General features: G+C 42.3%; 1 protein-coding gene across 3 annotated transcripts in view; it reads left to right on the forward strand.

Moving 5' to 3' along the window:
• LOC138819646 (protein Noxp20-like) overlaps positions 1 to 20,807 on the forward strand; it is a 155,120-nt gene that overhangs the window by 47,504 nt on the left and 86,809 nt on the right. For 2 of the 3 annotated variants that reach the window (XM_070011125.1, XM_070011127.1), the window contains exons 9-11: positions 12,863 to 13,019; positions 18,606 to 18,801; positions 20,102 to 20,194. Coding sequence is in view for 1 of the 3 variants with exons in the window: in XM_070011126.1 (XP_069867227.1) it covers positions 18,606 to 18,719 (114 nt within the window). In the remaining 2 variants the exon portion in view is untranslated. The remainder of the gene's footprint in view (positions 1 to 12,862; positions 13,020 to 18,605; positions 18,802 to 20,101; positions 20,195 to 20,807) is intronic. The other variant, XM_070011126.1, reaches the window with a different exon arrangement.

The following is a 20,807-nucleotide window of genomic DNA, read 5'->3' on the forward strand; positions in this document are numbered from 1 at the left end:
TGACTTCACCAAAACTCGGTTCTTATTGAACTTGTCTATGTCCTCTTACTTTTCAAATCCAGGTGGCATATTTCCTTGAATATCTTCCTGCAAATTCTTTCCTTCCTTTACTTCTGAAAATCTTTTATTACTTTTTTGTTTCCTTATTTATTGCTTTCTTCCAATCTTGTCCACACTGTTGCTCACATTGCTCACACTTGTGTCTGAATTTCCTTTTTCTCTTCCCTTCAATAATACCCCCAATTTTATTATTGTTTTTCATATTCCTGGCTGTACACATTTTGATGATGTCTAAACAGACCTATTTTGTATCTGTTTAATATAAATTTTAGAAATATCAGAGAGTTTTTTCCCCTAAATCAATCATTTCCACCTGTGGTCCTTATTGCTAAATATATCACTAATATAGCTGTCAGCTATATTAGTGATATATATATATATATATATATATATATATGTATATTGTGGAAGCACTTTAGATTTCTTCTTACCACTCTGCCTCTGCCCATTAGATAAGATGAATTATCAAAATTTTCTCAGTAAAGTGTTTTTCTTTTCAATCACAACATTGTCATTATCAGGATACACTGTGGTCATCATCATCTTCACCAAAATTATTATTAGCATCATAAGTGCTAACTTTTGAAAGTCTGATATGTATCTATGATTTTTGGTTATGAATCTATGAATCTATGTGTTTTGGTTAATAATTTTAATGTTACCACTGTGGTTGAATCCATATTAAAATTTTGAGCAAATAAAGAAACAAAAAACGAAACCATAAGAAGTAGTTTGACTATGTGCATAAGACAAATTATGGAATAGATTTTTGAAGTATTGCAAATTCCTAACCAGTATGATATAACTTCCTCTCTCCCCTCCACTTCACACAAATTTTTAAGTTTGAACAGAATTATTTCATGTAATATAATATAAATGTTACTACAATATCATGTGTATATTTTAAATTTCCTTGAAAGTAATAAACTACATTCTATTGAAATATTAGTGATTTATTGCTAGGAAAATTTTGGAAAAGTAGACTATATCTTTGGAAAGATAAAGTCAAAAATAGTAGCATAAAAGTTATAAAGAAGTCTGTCTTCAGAAATATGTATATATATATATATTATGTATAGAAAGATATACATTTTTAGAGATTATTTGTCATCAGAAATATATACATATATCAAAATATATGTGTAGAACATTGTACATTATAGTGAAACAAAAATCTTAAAACATAATTAAAATTTACAAAATACATCAAACAAAGTGCCAGTGACTCATGCCTATTATTCCAGCTATTCTGGGTAATGAGATCTTAGAATTGTGTTCAAAAATAGCCCAGAGAGAAAAGTACTTGTTAGGGACTGGGAAGGTGGCTCAGTGGTAGAGCACTTGCCTTGCTAGCCTGAGGCCCTGGGTTTGATTTCTCAGCACCACATAAGCAGAAAGAAAAAAGCCGGAAGTGGCACTGTGCCTCAAGATATAGAGTGCTGGCTTTGAGCATAAAAATGCTTAGGGACAATACCCAGACTTTGCAAACTACAACAACAAAATATATCACATTAATTTCACAAAAGCATCTTTTAACTGCTGTGAACGTTTTTTTTTGGGTCTGATCATGGGGCCTGAACTCTGGGCCTGGGCACTGTCTCTCAGCTCTTCAGCTCAAGCAGTATGGAGGTTCCTCAAAAGACTTCACATAGATCTCCCCTATGACCCAGCAATCCCACTTTTGGGCATTTACCCAAATGTTTACAAACAAGACCACACTAAAGCTACCAGCACAACTATGTTTATTGCAGCATTATTTACCATAGCTAAGATATGGAACCAACCCAGATGCCCCTCAGTAGATGAATGGATCAAGAAAATGTGGTATATATACACAATGGAATTCTATGCCTCCATCAGAAAGAATGACATTGCCCCATTTGTTAGGAAATGGAAAGGTTTGGAAAAAATTATATTAAGTGAAGTAAGCCAGGCCCAAAGAAACATAGGTCCCATGGTTTCCCTTATTTGCAATATCTAGTATAGGTATGAGTCAAGCGGAAAAGGTCAGATAATGTGATGTTAGGAAAATGAACCCTTAAATATGTATTTTAATGTTTTCGTTTCTTTCATGCATGTGTTTTTAACGCATTTATAAGATTATTTCTTTGTTGCTTTGTATGTCCCTCCCCCACAGTGTAACCCCCGCTTTCACTATATTTGATGTAAGTATAACATGTGGAGGAGATGGGGACAAACAAGTCGTTTAAGGATTCAGGTGGACCTGTTGCAACAATGAGAAGTACAAAATGTCATGTCAAAACCAGCTTTACAATGTCGGTGTGTGGGGGGGAGGGGGGTAAAATTGGGTGGGGGGAGGGGGGAGGCGGGGAAGGGAAGTGAAGGGTAAACAAAGGAGGAGGCTGCAATGCTTGGTAAGAAATGTATGCATTATCCTGCCCATGTAATTGTAGCCCCCCTGTACAGTATGTTCTCAAATAAAATAAAATACAATTAAAAAAAAAACAAAACAGATATACATTAAAAACTTTTGAACTCAAATGACCATTTTTTGTTAATGCAAGAATTAATCACCAGTACTGTACCAAGAAGCTAGACTTAACACCTATATGCCTTTTTTTGGTGGGGGGTGTCTGGTTGTGGGCCTGAACTCTGGGCCTGGGCGGTGTCTCTCAGCTCTTCATCTCAAGGCTAGCACTGTACCACTTGAGCCACAGTGCCTCTTCTGGTTGTTTCTTTTCTGCTTATGTGGTGCTAAAGAACTGAGCCCGGGCCTCATGCATGCAAGGCAAGTGCTCTACCACTGACCCACCTTCCCAGCCCACCTATATGCCTTTTAAAAAAACATATCCAATTGCAGAGTATCAATGAAAGCAAATCATATACTGATAAATTTTCTAACCATATTTTTAAGGCTTTTTCAAAGTTAATACATCCAAGTGGCAGTTTTAGGAATACCAATCAGATCATGACATCACTCATTTTTACCATTATGTTTCCTGTGTCTGTCTGCAAGAGAAAGGGACAGGACAAAGATTGGCCACACAGCCCCTCCTAAGGAATGTGCATGCACCCAACTCTTCAGGGTTAGTTGAACTGCCTTTGTGCCAGCTTGCCCTCTTCTACCATGCGTGGACTCCCCCCAGGGCCTGTCCCACCCTGCATGACTGGCTGAGCTGCACGTCTGCCTCTACATCCCTCACCTCAAAAGACAGGTCTTCTATTAGAGTCTAAGTTTTTCCCTTTTTTTTTCTTGGTTCTTGAATGAAATAGTTTTAGACAGAACAGGTAAAGTTTTAGACAGAACAGGTAAAATCTTTGACAGTGTTAAATAAACCTTTATATTTAAATTTCTAATAGTATCCCCAAGTTTTAGCAGAGGGAACTAAATCCCAAACAGCCAATGCCTTTTTGTTGAGTCAGATAACTTGATTGCAGTGTAAACAACCTTTGCATTTTAAAATACCGAATTTTAAAATACAGATTTTGATTTGTAAATTAAAGAATTCTTAGAAAGTTTAACTAAACTTCCTGTTTAAAACAATACAATAATCCTTTAAGATATTTGGCATACAAATCTGATGACCTTCCTTAGAGTTTCAACTTTTTTTAACAGCATGCTGATTTTCATCTTGAACATGTTCCAACATACTCATACAAAACTTAAAGTGCACAAAAATGAAAATCAGTCCAGAATCTTGATCTAAGATTTAAGATTTGTAAAACAAAGTGCCTTTGCTGAGCTTCATTTACCCAGGGCTTGCTTGTTTAGCAATGCATTTTACCAATTGGCCTTGTGAATACCTTCAGTTGGAGGAAGGCTAGGTGGGAGTCACCTGAAACTGAACTGGCCTATCTTTTATCCAATTTTCTTTTTAGACAAGAGCATTTTACAATTTTTTTAACTGTTCGGACAAGCCAAATGTCCAAACGAGGCTCAAACTGTCTATGCCCTCACCTCCGGCTGCCTCTGCAGGAAAATGCAGCCTGAAGCTTGTAAGGGCTTGTGACCTCCCATGCCCACCTCTTGACTGCTGCAACACAGACAAAACAGAGCAGGTCTATGACCAAGCCCAGACAGAGCTGGAACTTTTATTCCCCCAGAGATGTCCAAATGAACAAAAAGAACAGATTCTAATAACTTGAATAATTGTCTGGGGTTTTTTTTTTTTTCAGAGAATGGTGAGCTCTGGCATTTAGGGGACCTGTTTTGGTGACTGAGAGCCCCCAAATAACTCTGAACCTAGAAGAGAGGTGTTAGTTTAGAGGAACTCTCCTGCAGCCATTTTACATTAAGGGAGGGCCAATCTACCTGGCAGAGAGTGCAGAGATGACCTTGGGTAACAGTACTCATATGCCCTGGCTTTTTCCTGAAAATAAGAAAAGGGATCTAAAAGCATTTCCAAAAGTGATGGATAAAGAAGTTTGGTGCATTTCTACAAAAAGCAAGATATCAGTGATCTCAGAATTAGCTTAAAAAGAAGTTGTTTCTTACTTTTCCTGCTTGGGCCAAATAAGCTTTCCCCTTGGAATTTTATCAGCACCAGAGTGGAGACCTAAGTTTGAGAGGAGATTCTCCACCTCATCCCAAGGTTTCTCCAACATCTGAGGTTGGGGTTGGAGACATAGGTTTAACAGGAGATTCTCCATCTCATCCCTTTCTCGATACTTGTGGTTCTCAGACATTTAGACAGAAATGTCAACTAAAACAGACAGAGATAGGTGGCTACACAAACCAAATGGTCAGACAGAACAAGTAAGACAACCCAAGTGAGGCCAGACTCCAGGTTAAGAACCCTAATCTGCCTCCACTGGGGAGAGGAGCATCCCAAACTCTTCTGTGGCTGGGAGTTCTGCTGCATCCCACCTCCCCTTCTGCCCCTTCCACTATACCTGGCCAGGCTTTTCAACTTACCTCTAGAGGCTTTTGAGTTCTAAGTTCCTGCTAGGAACTTCTCTCCACAGCTGTCCCCTAGGGAGTGGCTCTTCTGACACCAGTCCAAAGTCTCTGAGCTCAAGGCCCGGGGTCCTGGATCTCACTTGGGCCTACATCTATTATATCCTGGATCCAAAAGAGACTTCACGAAACCCAGATAAAAGTGCTAGGAACTTTATTATTTTTTTAATATGGGGGGGGGGGGTTGGCAGGGGCGGCTAGCTCGGCCTGCCCAGGACACCGCGCTGGGTGGCCACACTTCCCAGGATGAAGCCCATGGCCAGGTCGAAGGAGCCGCGCAGCTGCTCCACGTGCTGGTTCTGGGTCAGCAGCTGGTCTTGCAGCGGGCCCAGCATGCCCACGATGTCGCCCAGGCGCGTCAGCATCTGCGGCAAGGCAGCATTCAGCAAAGGCACAGTAGGCTGCAAGAGGTTGTTGGGGGCCGAGGGCGCGGCACCTGCGGGAGGGAGCGCGGAGTCGATGGGGGCGGGGGCTCTGCAGGCCTCTGACCCTCCGGACCCTGCCGCCCCTTCCAGCCTCCTGCCCCATCGCCTTTCCCCTCCCCGCCCCTGCTGTCCCTTCCCCTCTCCCGCCCTGCCGCCTGCCTACCTGGCTCTTCCGGGGCCGGGGCCGGCGCGGGCGCAGAGGGCGCTGGGTGGCAGCGGCAGTGGGCGCACCTGTCCTGCTGATCGTTGCCCAGCAGCCCCATGAGCTCGCGGATCTTCGCTTCGAAGGGCCCGGGGGGCTTGCCGCTTCGGATTTTGCTTTTTAGGTACGTGTAGCGGCGGCCACATTGCGCAGGTGTCCTTCGCACCTGTCGCAGGGCGAGCGCAGCTGACACTTGGCGGTAGGTGGGCAGTGTGTGACACACAGCCGGCCGCAGCATCTCGGCCAACAGCAGCTCTGTCTCCCAGGTGCTCCAGGGCTTGTGCTGCGCCGAGCCCGGGGACACAGGCACGTCGGGCCTGAGGGGCGAGCAGCGCCGGGTCCCCGGCGCGTCCTCGGCCAGTGGCAGCTGCTCGGCCACCAAGTCGGTCCGCGAAGGCGGCGCAAGTGGCGGTCGCCGCCGGGGCCGGAGCAGCATCCCTGCGGGCTGCGTGGGCTCCGGGGTTGGGGTGGCACCCGGGGGCCTGCAGGGGCGGGGGTTGCGCTGGCCTAGAGGCTGGGAGACCCGGGGCGGCTGCGACATCTGGGCTGCCCGCATGCGCTCTGCCTAGGTAGGTCAATCACCGGGAAAGTAGGAACAGCCTTGAGCTCAGGGTAGGATGCGTTTTTATAGGGGTAGGTTAGATAGAGTTATATAAACAAGCCATGCAAGGCAGGTTTGGCCTATTTTTCATTGGTTACAGGTAGAACCTTTAAATTAATTTGTTCTTTGCGCTCTGCCGAGCTAGGAACTTTATTACCACCACATGGGACCACTTCCTACCACCGGGAAAGTAGGAACAGCCTTGAGCTCAGGGTAGGATGTGTTTTTATAGGGGTAGGTTAGATAGAGTTATATATACAAGCCATGCAAGGCAGGTTTGGCATATTTTTCATTGGTTACAGTTATATGACCTTTAAATTAATTTGTTCTTTATGGTAATATCATATGTAATCATTTGTAATAGGTCACTCATAGTGGGACCACTCAGCTGTGGTCTTCAATTGGCGGGCTTAAGGCCTTGTTACCAAGGCAAGCAAGCAAGGTTATAGAAGCAAAACTTCGCAGAAACATAGCCTTGACTCACAGAAGCATAGGCAAAACATAATCTTGACTTGGTCAGCATGATCAATACTATCAAAGCTATTGACACTACTTTAGAAATTATTTTTATTATAAGCTCCTAACTGCTCTTTAATGCACCTGGTGATAAGCCTCGGTTGTCAATAGCCATTTGCAAAGCTGCCAGTTTGGTAAAATTGAGTAAGGGAGCGATGTTCTTTTGCTTTTTTATCAAGGATGGGGAAAGGACAAAAGTTGACTATTGGTCAGCCTTTGTCTGGGGTTTTTCTTTACCAGGAGGTTTTTTCCCTTTATCAATAATTTTGTTTTGTTTTCTGATTTCACAGTTTTGTACCCATGGCTAGTCTTTTCCCAGGGAAAAGGGGGTTCAGGGGAGAGAGTAAATTTCTAAGAGCAGGAGGGACTGAGGCCAGACAACAGAAGAAATTTCTGCCAGTGAATAGTAACTTGGATATTACAGAAAACCAAAGATCTGGTGTTTTAATGCATTAAGCTGTTCACATTGTAATCAAATTATCTGACTTCTCAAAAATGTAAAGGATTATTGCATTATTTTGAAGAAGAACTTTAGTTAATTTTCAAGTTTTTGCTAACACCAAAACTTGATGACTTTTCTTGGGAGTTTAAAACAACTCATTTATGTTTTTACATGATGATGACAGGCAGAAATTTACTGGTAGAACAAACTCCAGAGTTCATTTCACGGGTTTCACAGAGCAAGGGCACCTGGGACTGAGGAATGTCTCTCAAGGCCTTCCACTAAGTGCGGCCATGTGGCCAGTCCCCTGACACAGGAGTCAGGTCATGACAGGAGTCGTCCTGTTCAGGCGAGAATAGGATCTCACTGGGGCATCCAGATGAAGTGGACTCACCCCCTGGACAAAGTCACAGATGCTGACCAGTATCTTAAAAGATAGTTTATTCAATTGACCAGCCAGGGTTAACTCATCTAGGGAATGAGCAGTCCCAAACTCAAATAGCTCAGGGTTTATAAAGGTTAAAAAAATGCATTCTTTTAGAGCAGATTCAAGCAAGGTGGTGTACAGAAGAACTTCGCAGTTATTTTATTTTGCAAGCTCCTAAGTCACAAACATTCCCGAAACAATTAAAACCATAAGTACTCCTGTAACAATTTCTTGACCTAAAGCAACGGGCAGTTCCTAGTTTTGGGGCCAGGTGTTTTGCTTTTTCAAAATTAGTAATTACAGTAGAAGGAACAGCTAGGGGGTAAATAGGCCTAGTTCTTTCCTCATAACTAGTTGTTCCAGTTCAATCCTGCCTTGCATAGTTTGTCCCTATTCTTAATGAATGAAGTTCCTACAAGAATTGTTTAAGGCTGGGTGCCCGTGGCTCAAACCTGTAATCCTAGCTACTTAGGAGGCTGAGATCTGAGGATCGTGGATCAAAGCCAGCCCGGGCAGGAAAGTCCATGATACTCACATCTCCAATAAACCACTAGAAAACCAGAAGTGGCACTGTGACTCAAGCAGTAGAGCACTTGCCTTGAGCTGAAGAGCTGAGGCATAGCGCCCAAGCCCAGAGTTCAGGACCCCTGACCAAAAAATAAATAAATAAAAATAAATAAATAAATAAAAAATAAAGAATCATTTAAGGAAGGAGCTAAGAAAAAGAAAATACAGCTAAGAACAAAAGGGAGCAGCAGAGATTACTAATCTCCATATCTAATAGTTATAAAAAAAACATTCAAGTTAAAAAAAAAGATTTCAGCCAGGTGTGGGTGGCTCACAACTGTAATCCTAGCAATTCAGGAGTCTGAGATCTGAGGGTCCTGGTTTGAAGCCAGCCTGAAAAGAAAAGTCTGTGAGGTTCTTTATCTCCAGTTAACCTGCAAAAAGCCAGAACTGGAGGTATAGCTCAAATGGTATAGCACTAGCCTCGAGCAGAAAAAGCTTAAGGAGGGGCTAGGAAGGTGGCTCAGTGGTAGTGCGCTTGTCTTGCATGCATGAGGCCCTGGTTCCATTCCTCAGCATCACATAAGTAAAAAAAGAAAAAAGCCGGAAGTGGTGCTGTGGCTCAAGTGGTAGAGTGCTAGCCTTGATCTGAAGAGCTAAGGGACATTGCTCAGGCCCAGAGTTCAGACCCCATGACTGGACCCAAAACAAAAAACAAAAAAAAAACTTAGGGATAGTTCAGTCCCCAGTTGAGTGGGGCTCAGTGTCCCAGCTCTGAGTTCACTCTCCAGTTTTGGCACCAAAATAGGAATAATATTAATAATTACTTAAGAAGAAACAGGAAATACTTAGGATGTGGTATATGTTTGAGTCCTGAAGCTCCCTGTTGAGTTGCCTTGTTTCCCTTGTAGTACTGTTGCAGTGGTGTGTGTGTGTGTGTGTGTGTGTGTGTGTGTGTGTGTGTGTGTGTGTGTGTGTGTGTGTACACAAGTAACCCTATTAGTTATTTTATTGTAACCATTAGGACCCATGAGCAAGAACTATTATAAGAAAACAGAAGTGTTGAATAATACGCTGTAAGCTACAACAGTAGATGGCCAAGCCAGGTGGGCCCCAGGTATCCTTGATTCTGGACTGTGCACAGTTAACCAATCACAGACAGTATTGGCTCCTTGGTTAAACCCCAGAGAAAAAGCTGCTTTGTTCGGGATGCTGCAAGATAGACTGGCCAAGTGAATATCCTGTGTTGAAACAGGGAGAGGCAAGTCAGTAAGGTGAGGGCTATGCAATGCTCTGAAGGAAATGGGCATAAGTGAGAGTACCTGTCTTAAAGGGGCTTGGGGTATTAGTCTTTCCCCACACCACCATCCTAGAATTGTCCCTCAGCTTTTTGTTTAAGGTTAGCACTCTGCTACTTGAGTCACAGCTCCACTTCTGGCTTTTTTGTTGCTTTATTGGAGAAAAGGAGCCTCATTGACTTTTCTGCCTAGGCTGGCTTCAAAGCATGGTCCTCAGATCTCAGCATCCTGATTAGGATTACAAGCATGCGCCATGGGCCCATCTATAATGCTGTTCTTAATGGCAGTGGCAGTCAGACAGGGCCTTCATCCGTGTCTTATATGGTCTCATCCTAATAGGTACTGTCCTCAGGCTAGAGTGTAGGGGACTGACTGGAAATCTCAGGCCTGGCCACAGTGACAATTGAGTGAGTTACATTTCTTGAATTTGGATGCAGGCCACCTGCTTTGCTTCTTGGGTTTCTGCTTTCGAGTGCTCTGCTGGACTATACCTGGGGTCTCTGGTGAGACACCTGGGTGAATGTGGTCACTTTTCAGAATGGCTTAGAAGCAGCTCTTGGTGGCTTTGAAGCTTGGCTTTCATTTCTGGCATGACAGTGCATTGGGAAGGTTCTGGATCCAGAGTCAGGCTTAGCTTTGGGCTCAATCTCTGCCACATGCTAGCTCTTTCTTCCATTCCAGATGAGTCACTGTCCATCTTAGGCTGCCCTGTCCTGTCTCCTCCTCATATACCTGTCTCGGACTTGGGGCCAGGGTTCTGATGAAGAAATTCTCTTCAGACAAATAGAGATTCCATGGAAAGAAATTGATCATGTACAGCTGGTTTCTCCACTGGCAGTTGTTCAATTTTATTTCCCTTTCATTTTTCTTCCTCTTCTCAGGGATCACTGCCTATAAGAACTTCATAGCAACTAGACTTAGATGGGTAAATGTAAATTGGAGCTGGCTTCTGAAACTCCAGGTGAGTTTCTTCAGGCTTGGGAGATTTTTCAGAGCCCTATGCACCTAATGCATTTTAGCCTTTATTTTTATTTTTCACCTATATTTTTCTTCTTGTATTACTTCTAGATGCCTTTTATTTTCCCTTAGGACTCAAGCATAATTTTGGTTGCTTTTAGGTGTAATTATAGAAGGCCCAACTCATTTCAGTGACAGGAAGATTTATTATTTCACATAATAATAACCACGGTGGGGCTGGGGGTTTAGCCCAGGGGAAGGGTGCCCGCCTGGCGCGTGTGCAAGGCCCTGGGTTCGGTCCTCAGCCCTGGAAAAAAAAAGAAAAAAAATAATAACCATAGCACAAGGAAGACGGTAGAATTCATTAATTCAGTGGCTCAGTACTGTCTTCTTTTTTTGTCTTTTGTTTTGTCAGCCATGGGGACTGAACTCTGGGCCTGGGCTTTTTCCCTGAGCAACTCGGCTCAAGGCTAGCACTCTACCACTTTAGCCACAGGGCCACTTCTGATTTTCTGGTGGTTTATTGGAGATAAGAGTTTCACAGGTTTTCCTTCCTGGGCTGGCTTTGAACTATGATCCTCAGATCTCAGCCTCCTGAGTAGCTAGGATTACAGGTCTGAGCCACTGGCACCCAGCCTGTCTTCTTATATTTATATTCCTACTATGTTTTGAATTGACCATACTGGGTATATTCTCCACATGCTAAAGTTCATCATCCCAAGTTGGCTGTTGCAGCACCAGACATCCCATGTAAACACAGAAACCAACAGAATGGATGATGAGACAAAATTAGGATTTGTTTGTAAAGAGGACTGAGAAGTGACCACTGAGGTGGTATCAATCCTTGATGAGAAACATGTACCTTTTCTCTTTTGCTTGACAGGTTAAGAACAAATATCTTGTCATTGCATAATGAGATTACATACTGTTCCCTCAACTATTATTTCCTCATTTTATTTCCTTCTGCTCTCTACACTAGAAGGCCAAACAAGACCACTAGCTATTGTCAGAACTACGTACACCTCATTTGTACCTCCTTGTTCTAGGCAGGCTGAGCCTGTGCCTGAACTACATCCTGCCCATGTGGCCTGCCCTGCAGCTGTAGCATAAGACAAAAACGGCTAGAGTCAACAGTACAAGCAGAGCTTGTTCCCTCCCAAGTATGTATTTTGAAAACAATCTTTTTATTTTTATTGCACGATAAAACAGAAAATATAGCTGGCGCTGTTGGATCATGCTTGTAATCCTAACTCATCAGCAGGCTGAGATTTTAGGATTAAGTTTCAAAGCTAGCTTGGGCAGGAAAGTCTGTGAGTCTCTTCTCTCCAACAAACCATCAAAAAGCCTGAAGTAAAGCGGTGGCTCAAGTGGTAGAGTGCCAGCCTTGAGCGAAACAGCTAAGAGCCGGTGCCCAGTTCTTGAGTTCAAGCCTCAGAACTGGCTCTCCCACTCAGGATCCATCCAGGATCCTGCTTTCCCTTGATCTGTCAGACCTCCTCTGCCTCCTCCAGTCTGTGACATTTCCACTGTCTTTTCTTTAGTATGAGCTTGACACTTTTGAAAAGGGCAGCTACTGATCCTGTGGGAAGCCTCCCAGTGTGACTTGGGTGGGTGTTTTTTTTTTTTTTTTTTTGGCTGGTCCTGGGGCTTGAACTCAGGGCCTGGGTGCTCTCCTTGAGCTAGTTCTAGGCTATCACTCTACCACTTGGAGCCACAGCACCCACTTCTAGTTTTCTGGTGTTCACTGGAGATATGAATGTCACAGACTTTTCTCTCTGGGCTGGCTTTGGACCAACATCATCAGATCTGAGCCTCTTTATTGGCTAGAATTCCATGGGTGAGCCACTGGAACCCAGCTAGGCATATCTTGGTTTATTTGTTTGTTTATGCCTAATTTTATAACTGAATGAGAAAGCTCAGTTATGTCATATCAATTTCTGATGTCTCATTGCCTGGGTGTATCTTTGGCCATCTACTTAAGGTGATCCTTGTCAGTATTTTTCAGGATGAGGCCACTGTTTCTTACATGGTAATTGGCAAATAATCTGAGTCTATAGTTCAATTGCAAAGAGATTTTCTTCAAAGGGTATCTCTGTGCAGGTTCAGCTTAGGAAACAGATGGTTTGAGATGGACATGGGCCAGGTTGGTATTCCAGCAAGATCTTCTGCCTCATCTCTAAATGGCCCAGCTTGTGAAGTGCCTGTGCTTCATCCTCAAGTTCTGTTTGAGAACCTAGCCTGATGTTAGAGATTTGCCTATAAGCTTTTCTGCAAGATAGTTTCCTTCCAAACTGACATTCACAAAGTGAGTTAGGTTTAATATAAGCAACACAAAATGGAACTGGTATCAAGCAGCATTTATTTAGTGTCTCTGTGTATCTGCTACTATGTTAAATCTAAGGAAGGTGAAAGTCGTAGTCTCTGTCCATGAATCCAGCACCTTTTCTTCAAAGTATGATCCTTTGAGCTCCTGTTCTGACACAATTGTTTAACTACATTGGTTTTACAGTTCTCTTTAAATAGCTTTTCACCTGTGACACTCATCTTCAGTGAAACACCAAAAAGAATCTGGAAGTGGAGCTGTGGTTCAAGTGGCTAGGCCCTAGGCTAGAACAAAAAAGCTCAAGAGCAATGCCCAGGCCCTGGGTTCAAGCCCCAGAAATGAGGTAAGAGGAAATTAGCAGCTACTAGATAAAACAGAAGGTTAAGAGGCCAGAGCTAGAGTGGCTCAAGCCTACGATTATAACTACCTAAGGAAATTGAGTCTGAGGATCCAGATTTGAAGCCAATCCAGGCAGACAAATCGAAGACTTATCTCTAAATAACCAGCCTGGGTTCAATTTCATTACCGGACAGAAACAAAAACAAAAAAGTAAACAAAATTTCTGGGGAAGGTTTATTTAGAATGATGGCTCTACTGAAACCACTGAAGCAGTAGAAAACATAGATTCTCTTTTTTTCTCTCCTGTCTCTCTTTTCCTTGTTCTTTTTTTCTTCTTTCTCTCTGCTCTCTTTCTCTCCTAGCACATGCTAGGCAAGACATCTAACCACTGTGTTTGATACCCAGCCACATGTTTGGATTTTTACATAATCCAATTCTCTCCAGGTGCCGGTGGCTCACGCCTGTAATCCTAGCTACTCAAGAAGCTGAGATCCAAGAATCAGGGTTCAAAGCCAGCCCTGGCAGGAAAACCTGTGAAAGTGAAACTCTTATCTCCAATAAACAACCAGAAAACCGCAAGTGGCGCTGTAGCTCAAATGGTAGAGTGCTAGCCTTGAGCTGATTTGCTCAGGGACAATGCCCAGGCCCAGAGTTCAAGCCCCAAGACTGCCAAAAAAAAAAAAAATCCAATCTCTTTACCTCCGAAAAGTTCCATTTTCCTTATATTTATAAACTTATACCTTTCTAGCTCCACAACTCCAGACTTCACACATTTACACTACTGAAGGATAAATAATGAGATGCATCTTTTTTAATGAGGGAAGGGGGGCTCATCTTAAAAACCACAAATCAAAGCATCTTACTCGTCTGCTTAGAAACCTACTGCCTTTTCCCATTAAGTTCCATATTAAGAGTTAAAACTATCCTGAGCTGGGCATAGGTGGCTAATGCCTGTAATCCTAGCTACTCAGGAGTCTAATGTTTTGGGATCATAGTTCGAGATGAGCTTGGGCTAGAAAATCTGAGATTCATCTCCAATTAACCACAGAGAGAGAGAGAGAGAGAGAGAGAGAGAGAGAGAGAGAGAGAGAGAGAGAGAGAGAGAGAGAGAGAGAGAGAGAACAACAACTTTATCCCATCTCATAAGCTGGACGAGCCATGGTGTTCAAGTCCCAGGCCTCCTCTTATTTATCTTTTTGCAAACCTCCTCCCCCTCATTTTTTTGTGCCAGTCCTAGGGCTTAAACTCAGTGTCTGGGCACTGTCCCTGTGCTTCTTTTGCTCAAGGTTAGTGCTCTACCATCTGAGCCACAGCATCACTTCTGGCTTTTTCTGTGTATGTGGTACTGAGGGATCAAACCCAGGGCTTCATGCATGCCAGGCAAGCACTCTACCACTAAGCCACATTACAATCCCCTTGACCCGTTTTTTTGCAGCATTTTTTTCTTTTTCTTTTCTTGGATTACTAAAATTTGTTAAGGCCTTTGCATTTGCTAGTTAGTCCTCCCTCACCTTCTCCTGCCCAATTCATATAACTAAACGTCCTTGCAAACACTTTGCTACTGGCCTGGACAGCCCTGTTCTGCCCATTTGGGCCTTGCCAAGTCAGTGGCTTGGGTAATCCCTGACCTCGGGATAGTTGGGAGGGTACTTAGCACTCAGTACCTGTTGGAGGGTCAGATCTTCAAAAACACAAATGCAGATGGACACTCCCAGTCTCCTGTTCCCAGCTGACATCACTCCAGTGACTATGGTCAGCCAAACTTTAAACCACCCGGTTGGTGCCCAAACTCAATGAACCAGAGCCCAGCCACTTCAGAACAAAGAAGAACCCAGACCCAGAAGTATACCTGGCCAGACCCACCCCACAGGGGGAAGTATTTCCCAGGCATTGGGAGCACATTTTGTAGGCATCTGCAGTGGCTATGTGCTGGCTGGGTGCAAGGTACTCTCTAAGTTGAGGTTGGCAGGAGCAAGGTGCTGGTAAGCCTTGATTGCTGAGAAGGGTAAAGGAGGGAAAAGGCAGCCTGATGGTAGGAATGAGAGACACAAAGCATATGCATTTTGGTTCCTTAAAAATATGAATCCCTTTGGCTTATTTTTTTTAATTTACTGGCATATTTCTCTTTTCCAATTCATCATAAAATACCCAGAAAACTTAGGAAACCATTAAATAATGCAATTTTACTTTCATCTACCTGTTATTTATTTATGTTTGCAGAGAGTAGAGTATCTACATTCCTTCTACTAATAATACTAACAGTATAAACAATATAAACTCTTTGTCTTCCATCCTAACACATTCTAGATGATCTTTTATTTTCTTTTTTGGTCGGTTCTGGGGCCTGAACTCTGGGCTTGGGTGCTGTCCTTCAAGTCTTCAGCGTAGGGCTAGCACTCTACCACTTGAACCACAGTGCCACTTCCGGCTTTTTCTGCTTACGTGGTACTGAGGAATTGAACCCAGGGCCTCATGCATGCAAGGCAAGTACTGTACCTCTGAGCCACCTTGCCAGCCCCTCTAAATGATTTTTACTCATGTAGATTCAAATTTAGATGGTGATGACCAAAGTGTAGAGATTACCATTGTTTCCTGTTTCAGAGTATGTCCTAATCTCATATGAAGTTAAATGAATTACATTTCTACAATGATATATTTTGTATGTATTACATATAATGCATGCATTACACATAGTATACAACACACACACACACACACACACACACACACACACACACACACACACACACACACACACACACACACACACACACACACACGTATTCATACAGCTTAACTCCAAGGTATCTTAAAGTTGCCTTCTGATTTCATGCCTCGTGATTCTTTTTCTCCCCGGTATTTTAATGGCTCCAGGCAACTAGTATCATGTATACCTTTTAGCTTTCTCATGGATTGTTTTTATACCTTTGAACACTCTCTGTGGCATTTTCACCTGTCACAGTCTGATGTACGTCTCATGGCAGGCATTTGCAGATAACTATGGGGCTAATCAGGTTAACATAAATTAGTGAATTGAATTCGAGTGCCAATTTTGAGGTGCAGGAGCATTGCCTAAAAGGACCAGTAGCTATTTGGCATGAAGTAGTCATTAAACAGTGACTATAGAACCTTTGTTGCTAGATCTTTCAGTTTTCAAGGGAAATTGGACACTTGCACTTTTGTATGAAGACTGGTTTTTAAACATGGAACTCATTTAAAAGTTTAGGCACTATTATAGATAAATTAAAAACATCTCTAGGCTAGATTTGACACTCCAAGCTCTAGACATGTGTTTGGTTCTTTGTGTATGAATCATGTCTCCTGATTCAAATGGGTCTTTTCCTTTCTGTTAGCATTTTTGGTATGTATCTTAATTATAGTAGTGTGCTGGTCTTTCTGCCTTAGTTGTTAATATGTTTATAAAATCTGTTTGAAACACATAATGGCTCTTTCCTACATGTAGTCCATCTCTCTATAAAATAGGTTTATACATACCTGTGTGTATGGGTGAAGGAGGGTGAAAGAGAAAGAGAGAGAGCACAAGAGAAGAGGGTAAAGGAAAGGGGAGGAAATACATTTATTCTCTCATGCTATTTGATTCTCCTCTTCTTCTGGAAGGAATTAGATTGGGTAATTGAATTGCTGCTTAAAAGTTGATCTGAGGTGCAGGGAATGTGGTTTAGTGATAGTGCTTGCCTACCATACATGAAAGCCCATTGTTCAGTTCCTCAATACCACATACACAGAAAAATCCAGAAGTGAGGCTGTCTCTCAAGGGTTAGAGTGCGAGCCTTGAGCAAAAAAAGCTCCAGGACAGTGCCTAGGCCTTGAGTTCCAGTTCCAGGACTGGCAAAAAAATGTTAAACTAGGAATTCAATGGATATAGCCAAATGGTGGAGCTCTTCCCTGGTATGTGTGGGGTCCTAAGTTCTATCGCTAGCACTGTAAAAAAAAAAAAAAGTAAATATAAAATATAAGTCAATCGTCATCTCTTTTGTCACATCAAATGTTCCAATACTAACAGAATTTTGGTATATTTATGATGAATATTTTTAATAATAGCAAAAGGCCCAGAATAGTGTTTTATATTTATAATCCTAGACACTCCAGAGAAGGAGATAGGAGGATTAAGGTTTAAGAGCAGACCAAACAAAAAGTTAGTGTTTCAGAGATAGCAAGCATGGTAGTGTATGCCTGTAATCTCAGGTACTTGAGAGGCAGAGGTAAGAAATTCATGGTCTGAGGCTTGCCTAGACAAATTTGGGAAACCCTATCTAAAAAACAAAAGCAAAAGGATTAGGGACATCTTTTATTCCCTAGGGCCACCACTACAAATAGGAAACAAAACCCTAAAAAACTGTTCTGACAGAAATGTTTTTTGATAGATTAAATCTCTGGAAGAGTTTTAGTAGGAAGTGATTACTAAAGATTTTAAAGGATAGTCAGTAAAAGGGGAAATAGATAATGAACCTCCTCACAATGAAAAACTTGCTCAGGGAAAGACTCTAGGAAGACAGGAAAAAAATAAACTATAAAGTAGCATGAAATATTTGCAAGCCATATAGTAGAGGAATTAAATCTCCAATAAACAGTGTTCTCAAGTCTCTGTAGTACATAATGATAAAAGCCAAACCAGAATGATTGGATAATGACCAAAAGATACAAATAAATGTTTCACTAAAGAATATATACTCAGCAAATAAGCGTATAAAAGGATGCGTTGGTCCCAACCGTTAGAGGAATGCAATTTAAAATGCTCAGTGAGGTACCAGTACACACGTATCTGAATGGTTCAATCAAAATAGTGACAACACAAGGTTGATCAGAATTCAGGGGAACTTGATTATTCTTACATTGCCACTTGGAAAATGAAGTGATAGTTTACATGGGAAAAGAATAGAGCAATACCTTGTTTTGGGACAGTCCTGTGGATTGAGCTCAGTGCCATGGCACTATCCTTGAGCTTTTTTGCTCAAGGCTAGCGCTCTACCACTTGACCCACAGTGCCAGTTTCCGTGCATGTGGTACTGAGGAATCAAACTCAGGGCTTCATGCATGCTAGGCAAGCTTTCTACTGCTAAGGCACATGTCCAGCCTAACAGTAACATTTAAAACTAAACTGAGTAGCTCAAGAGAAAGCTTTGGTTCCCATAAACACCTATACATAAGGTTTCTGAATCATCTTATTTCTGTGATAGTCCCAAAGTACATTTATACCAAGGACTATTCAGAAACAATAAAAAAAAGTCTTAATACAATAAAAGTGGGTCTGGAGGGACTTAAATGCTGTGTAAAAAATTCTTAACAAGTGGCATGCTATGTAATTTCATCTATATTTCTTGAAGTGAAAAAGGTTCAGTTGAAATCTGTTGAAATCTGAAGATTGGTGGATTCTGCCACAATGAATTATGCTTCAGTTATGGAAGCTGTTACTAGGAGAACCTGGGGGAAGATCTGTGGGATCTTGTCTGTATTAATTTACTAATGTTTCTGCCTGTGACTCTGTGAAAGTGTCAAAAGATTTAGACAAATAATGTATACTAAAAAAGCTGACCTCAATCACGTTTTTCCCTTGGGCTTTCTGATAAAGATGATCCTTGAGTCTCCAGTGATAACTGAAGATGGAAACTGGGAGTCAGTGGAGAATTCTGAGTCTGTGAAGAGTAATGAATCTGTTGACCAACATGCCAATCAAGAAAGTTAATGGAAGCTGTAGTGCCCAGTTGAAAAGACCAGATGTTGGGTCTTCCAGGGACCCTGAGACTTCAGAAGTTCTCCCTTTTCAGGTATTACAGACAGCCACTGACTAGAATCTCTATTTTTTTTTTTGTGGGTCATGGGGCTTTGAGCTCTGGGCTTGGGTGTTGTCCCTGTGCTCTTCAGCTTAAGGTGAGCACTCTACCACTTGAAACACAGCACCACTTTCGGTTTTTCTAATGGTTTATTGGAGATAAGAGTCTCATGGACTTTCCTGCCTGGGCTGGCTTTGAACTCTGATCTTCAGATCTCAGATACTCAGCCTCCTGAGTAGCTAGGAAAACAGGTGTGAGCCTCTGGTGCCCAGCTAGAATCTCTATAAAATATTGGGATTTAAAAATATTGGGGTTAACCTGGTACCCCTGGCTCAGACCTGTAATCCTAGCTCCTGAGGATGCTTAGGTCCAGATGAAATGCAGATTCAATTTCCAACTAAATTCCAGCAAAATGCTACACTAGAGGTATGGCTCAAGTGGTAGAATGCCAGTCATGAGCAAGCAAAACAAACGTGTGAGGCCCTGGTACAAGGAAAAAGAAGTTGGGGTTAACAGACTCAAGCTCAATGCTAATTTAGGATTGAACTTCTTTACTTGTTTTTACAACCATAAATAATAGTTTTTCAGTTCTATAAATGCCATCAGCAGTGATTACCTTTGCTGCATGGTGCCTACATGATGAAAACATGCAAGTGTCTGTCAGTCAAGCAGTGCATTAAGCAAATATTATTTGGTTCCCCATACTTTGGCTAATAATTAGATAACTTACGTATATTATACTTTTTCATACTTTCTTGTGTCTTCCCTCCCCCGCTCATTTACTGGGACAGTAGGAAACTTTCCAAAGATATATCCCAGGCCAGATGGGGATATTGGAGCAGCTGGGGCAACTCATTGCTCTTCTCAGGCTCAGCTACAGTAGCCACTGTGTGTAAGATCATCAGTCATTTCATTACTGTGTGTGTTTATATTGTTACAAGGGACTTTGTTAATAAATCTCCTTCTACATTTGTTCAAGGGATTTAATTGTTTGAAGACAAGTGATCATGAGATAGATGATAGACATCGCAAGTAGAATTGGTAGCATTTTCTTATTAGAATGAAGTCTAGGAATTGCTATAAATGTCTGTTCTTTAGTGATGATGTATCAGAGTTTTTGTATAAAAAATGTTATACTAAGGAGATCTTTCCAAGGACTAATAACCCTAATTGTTAAAAATAAACTGTCTTATAGCTATCATGATTTTAGATGCATGGACTTTGATATTACATTTTTGAAATTTAGGTTGTTTAGTTTGGTAATAAAGAGCAACACATTTTGATTTTTCTCTAGGACAAGATACTTCAAATATCATTGAAAAGGCAGAGACTTCCCTTGGGATCCCTAGTCCCAGTGAGATTTCAGCCGAAGTCAAACATGCTGGAGGTCTGTATATGGAAACATTAAGTCCTAGGATACTTTGGATTCAGTAGCTAGCTTGTGCATTTTTGATACTAAGGACATGGGGATATTCTACAGGTGTGGTGTGTTGTCTTGTGAATCCAGCTGCCAGTTAGAGATCTGTGTCTTATAACTGCTCATATCCCTCTACTCTGCATCTGAAGTAATTTCAAGGACTGCTACATATTAAAATTATCTTGTTAGGGGGTTCCGGGAAGATGGCGGAGGAGAAGCTGGAATCTGAACAAGCTCTCGCATAGAAAGTAGGTTTAGAGTTCCAGTGAACAGTCCTAAGCCAGAGAATCACACCAAGTGTACCATCACAGGACAGAGAGTTAGACAAGAGAGGGGAAGCCAAGGAAACGCACCAGCTGCCGCTCCGGCGGCGGGGTCGCGGCGGCGACCACCGCCGCGGGAGTCATACCTGAGACACAGAGAGTCGGGGACGAAGGAGCCAGACGCAGCGGACGAGCGGATTCTACTCAACACCAACGAGAACCGACAAGGAGCGAACATCTTCATCCTGCTGTTTGCAGACCAGAGACGACCCAGGATCCAAGACTCGGCGTGAGTACAAGCCCGACATCCTCACTCCTCA

This window comes from Dipodomys merriami, unplaced genomic scaffold (assembly GCF_024711535.1).
Source record: "Dipodomys merriami isolate MVZ:Mamm:240054 unplaced genomic scaffold, mDipMer1.0.p SCAF_806, whole genome shotgun sequence".
In the NCBI taxonomy this organism is placed as follows: domain Eukaryota; kingdom Metazoa; phylum Chordata; class Mammalia; order Rodentia; family Heteromyidae; genus Dipodomys; species Dipodomys merriami.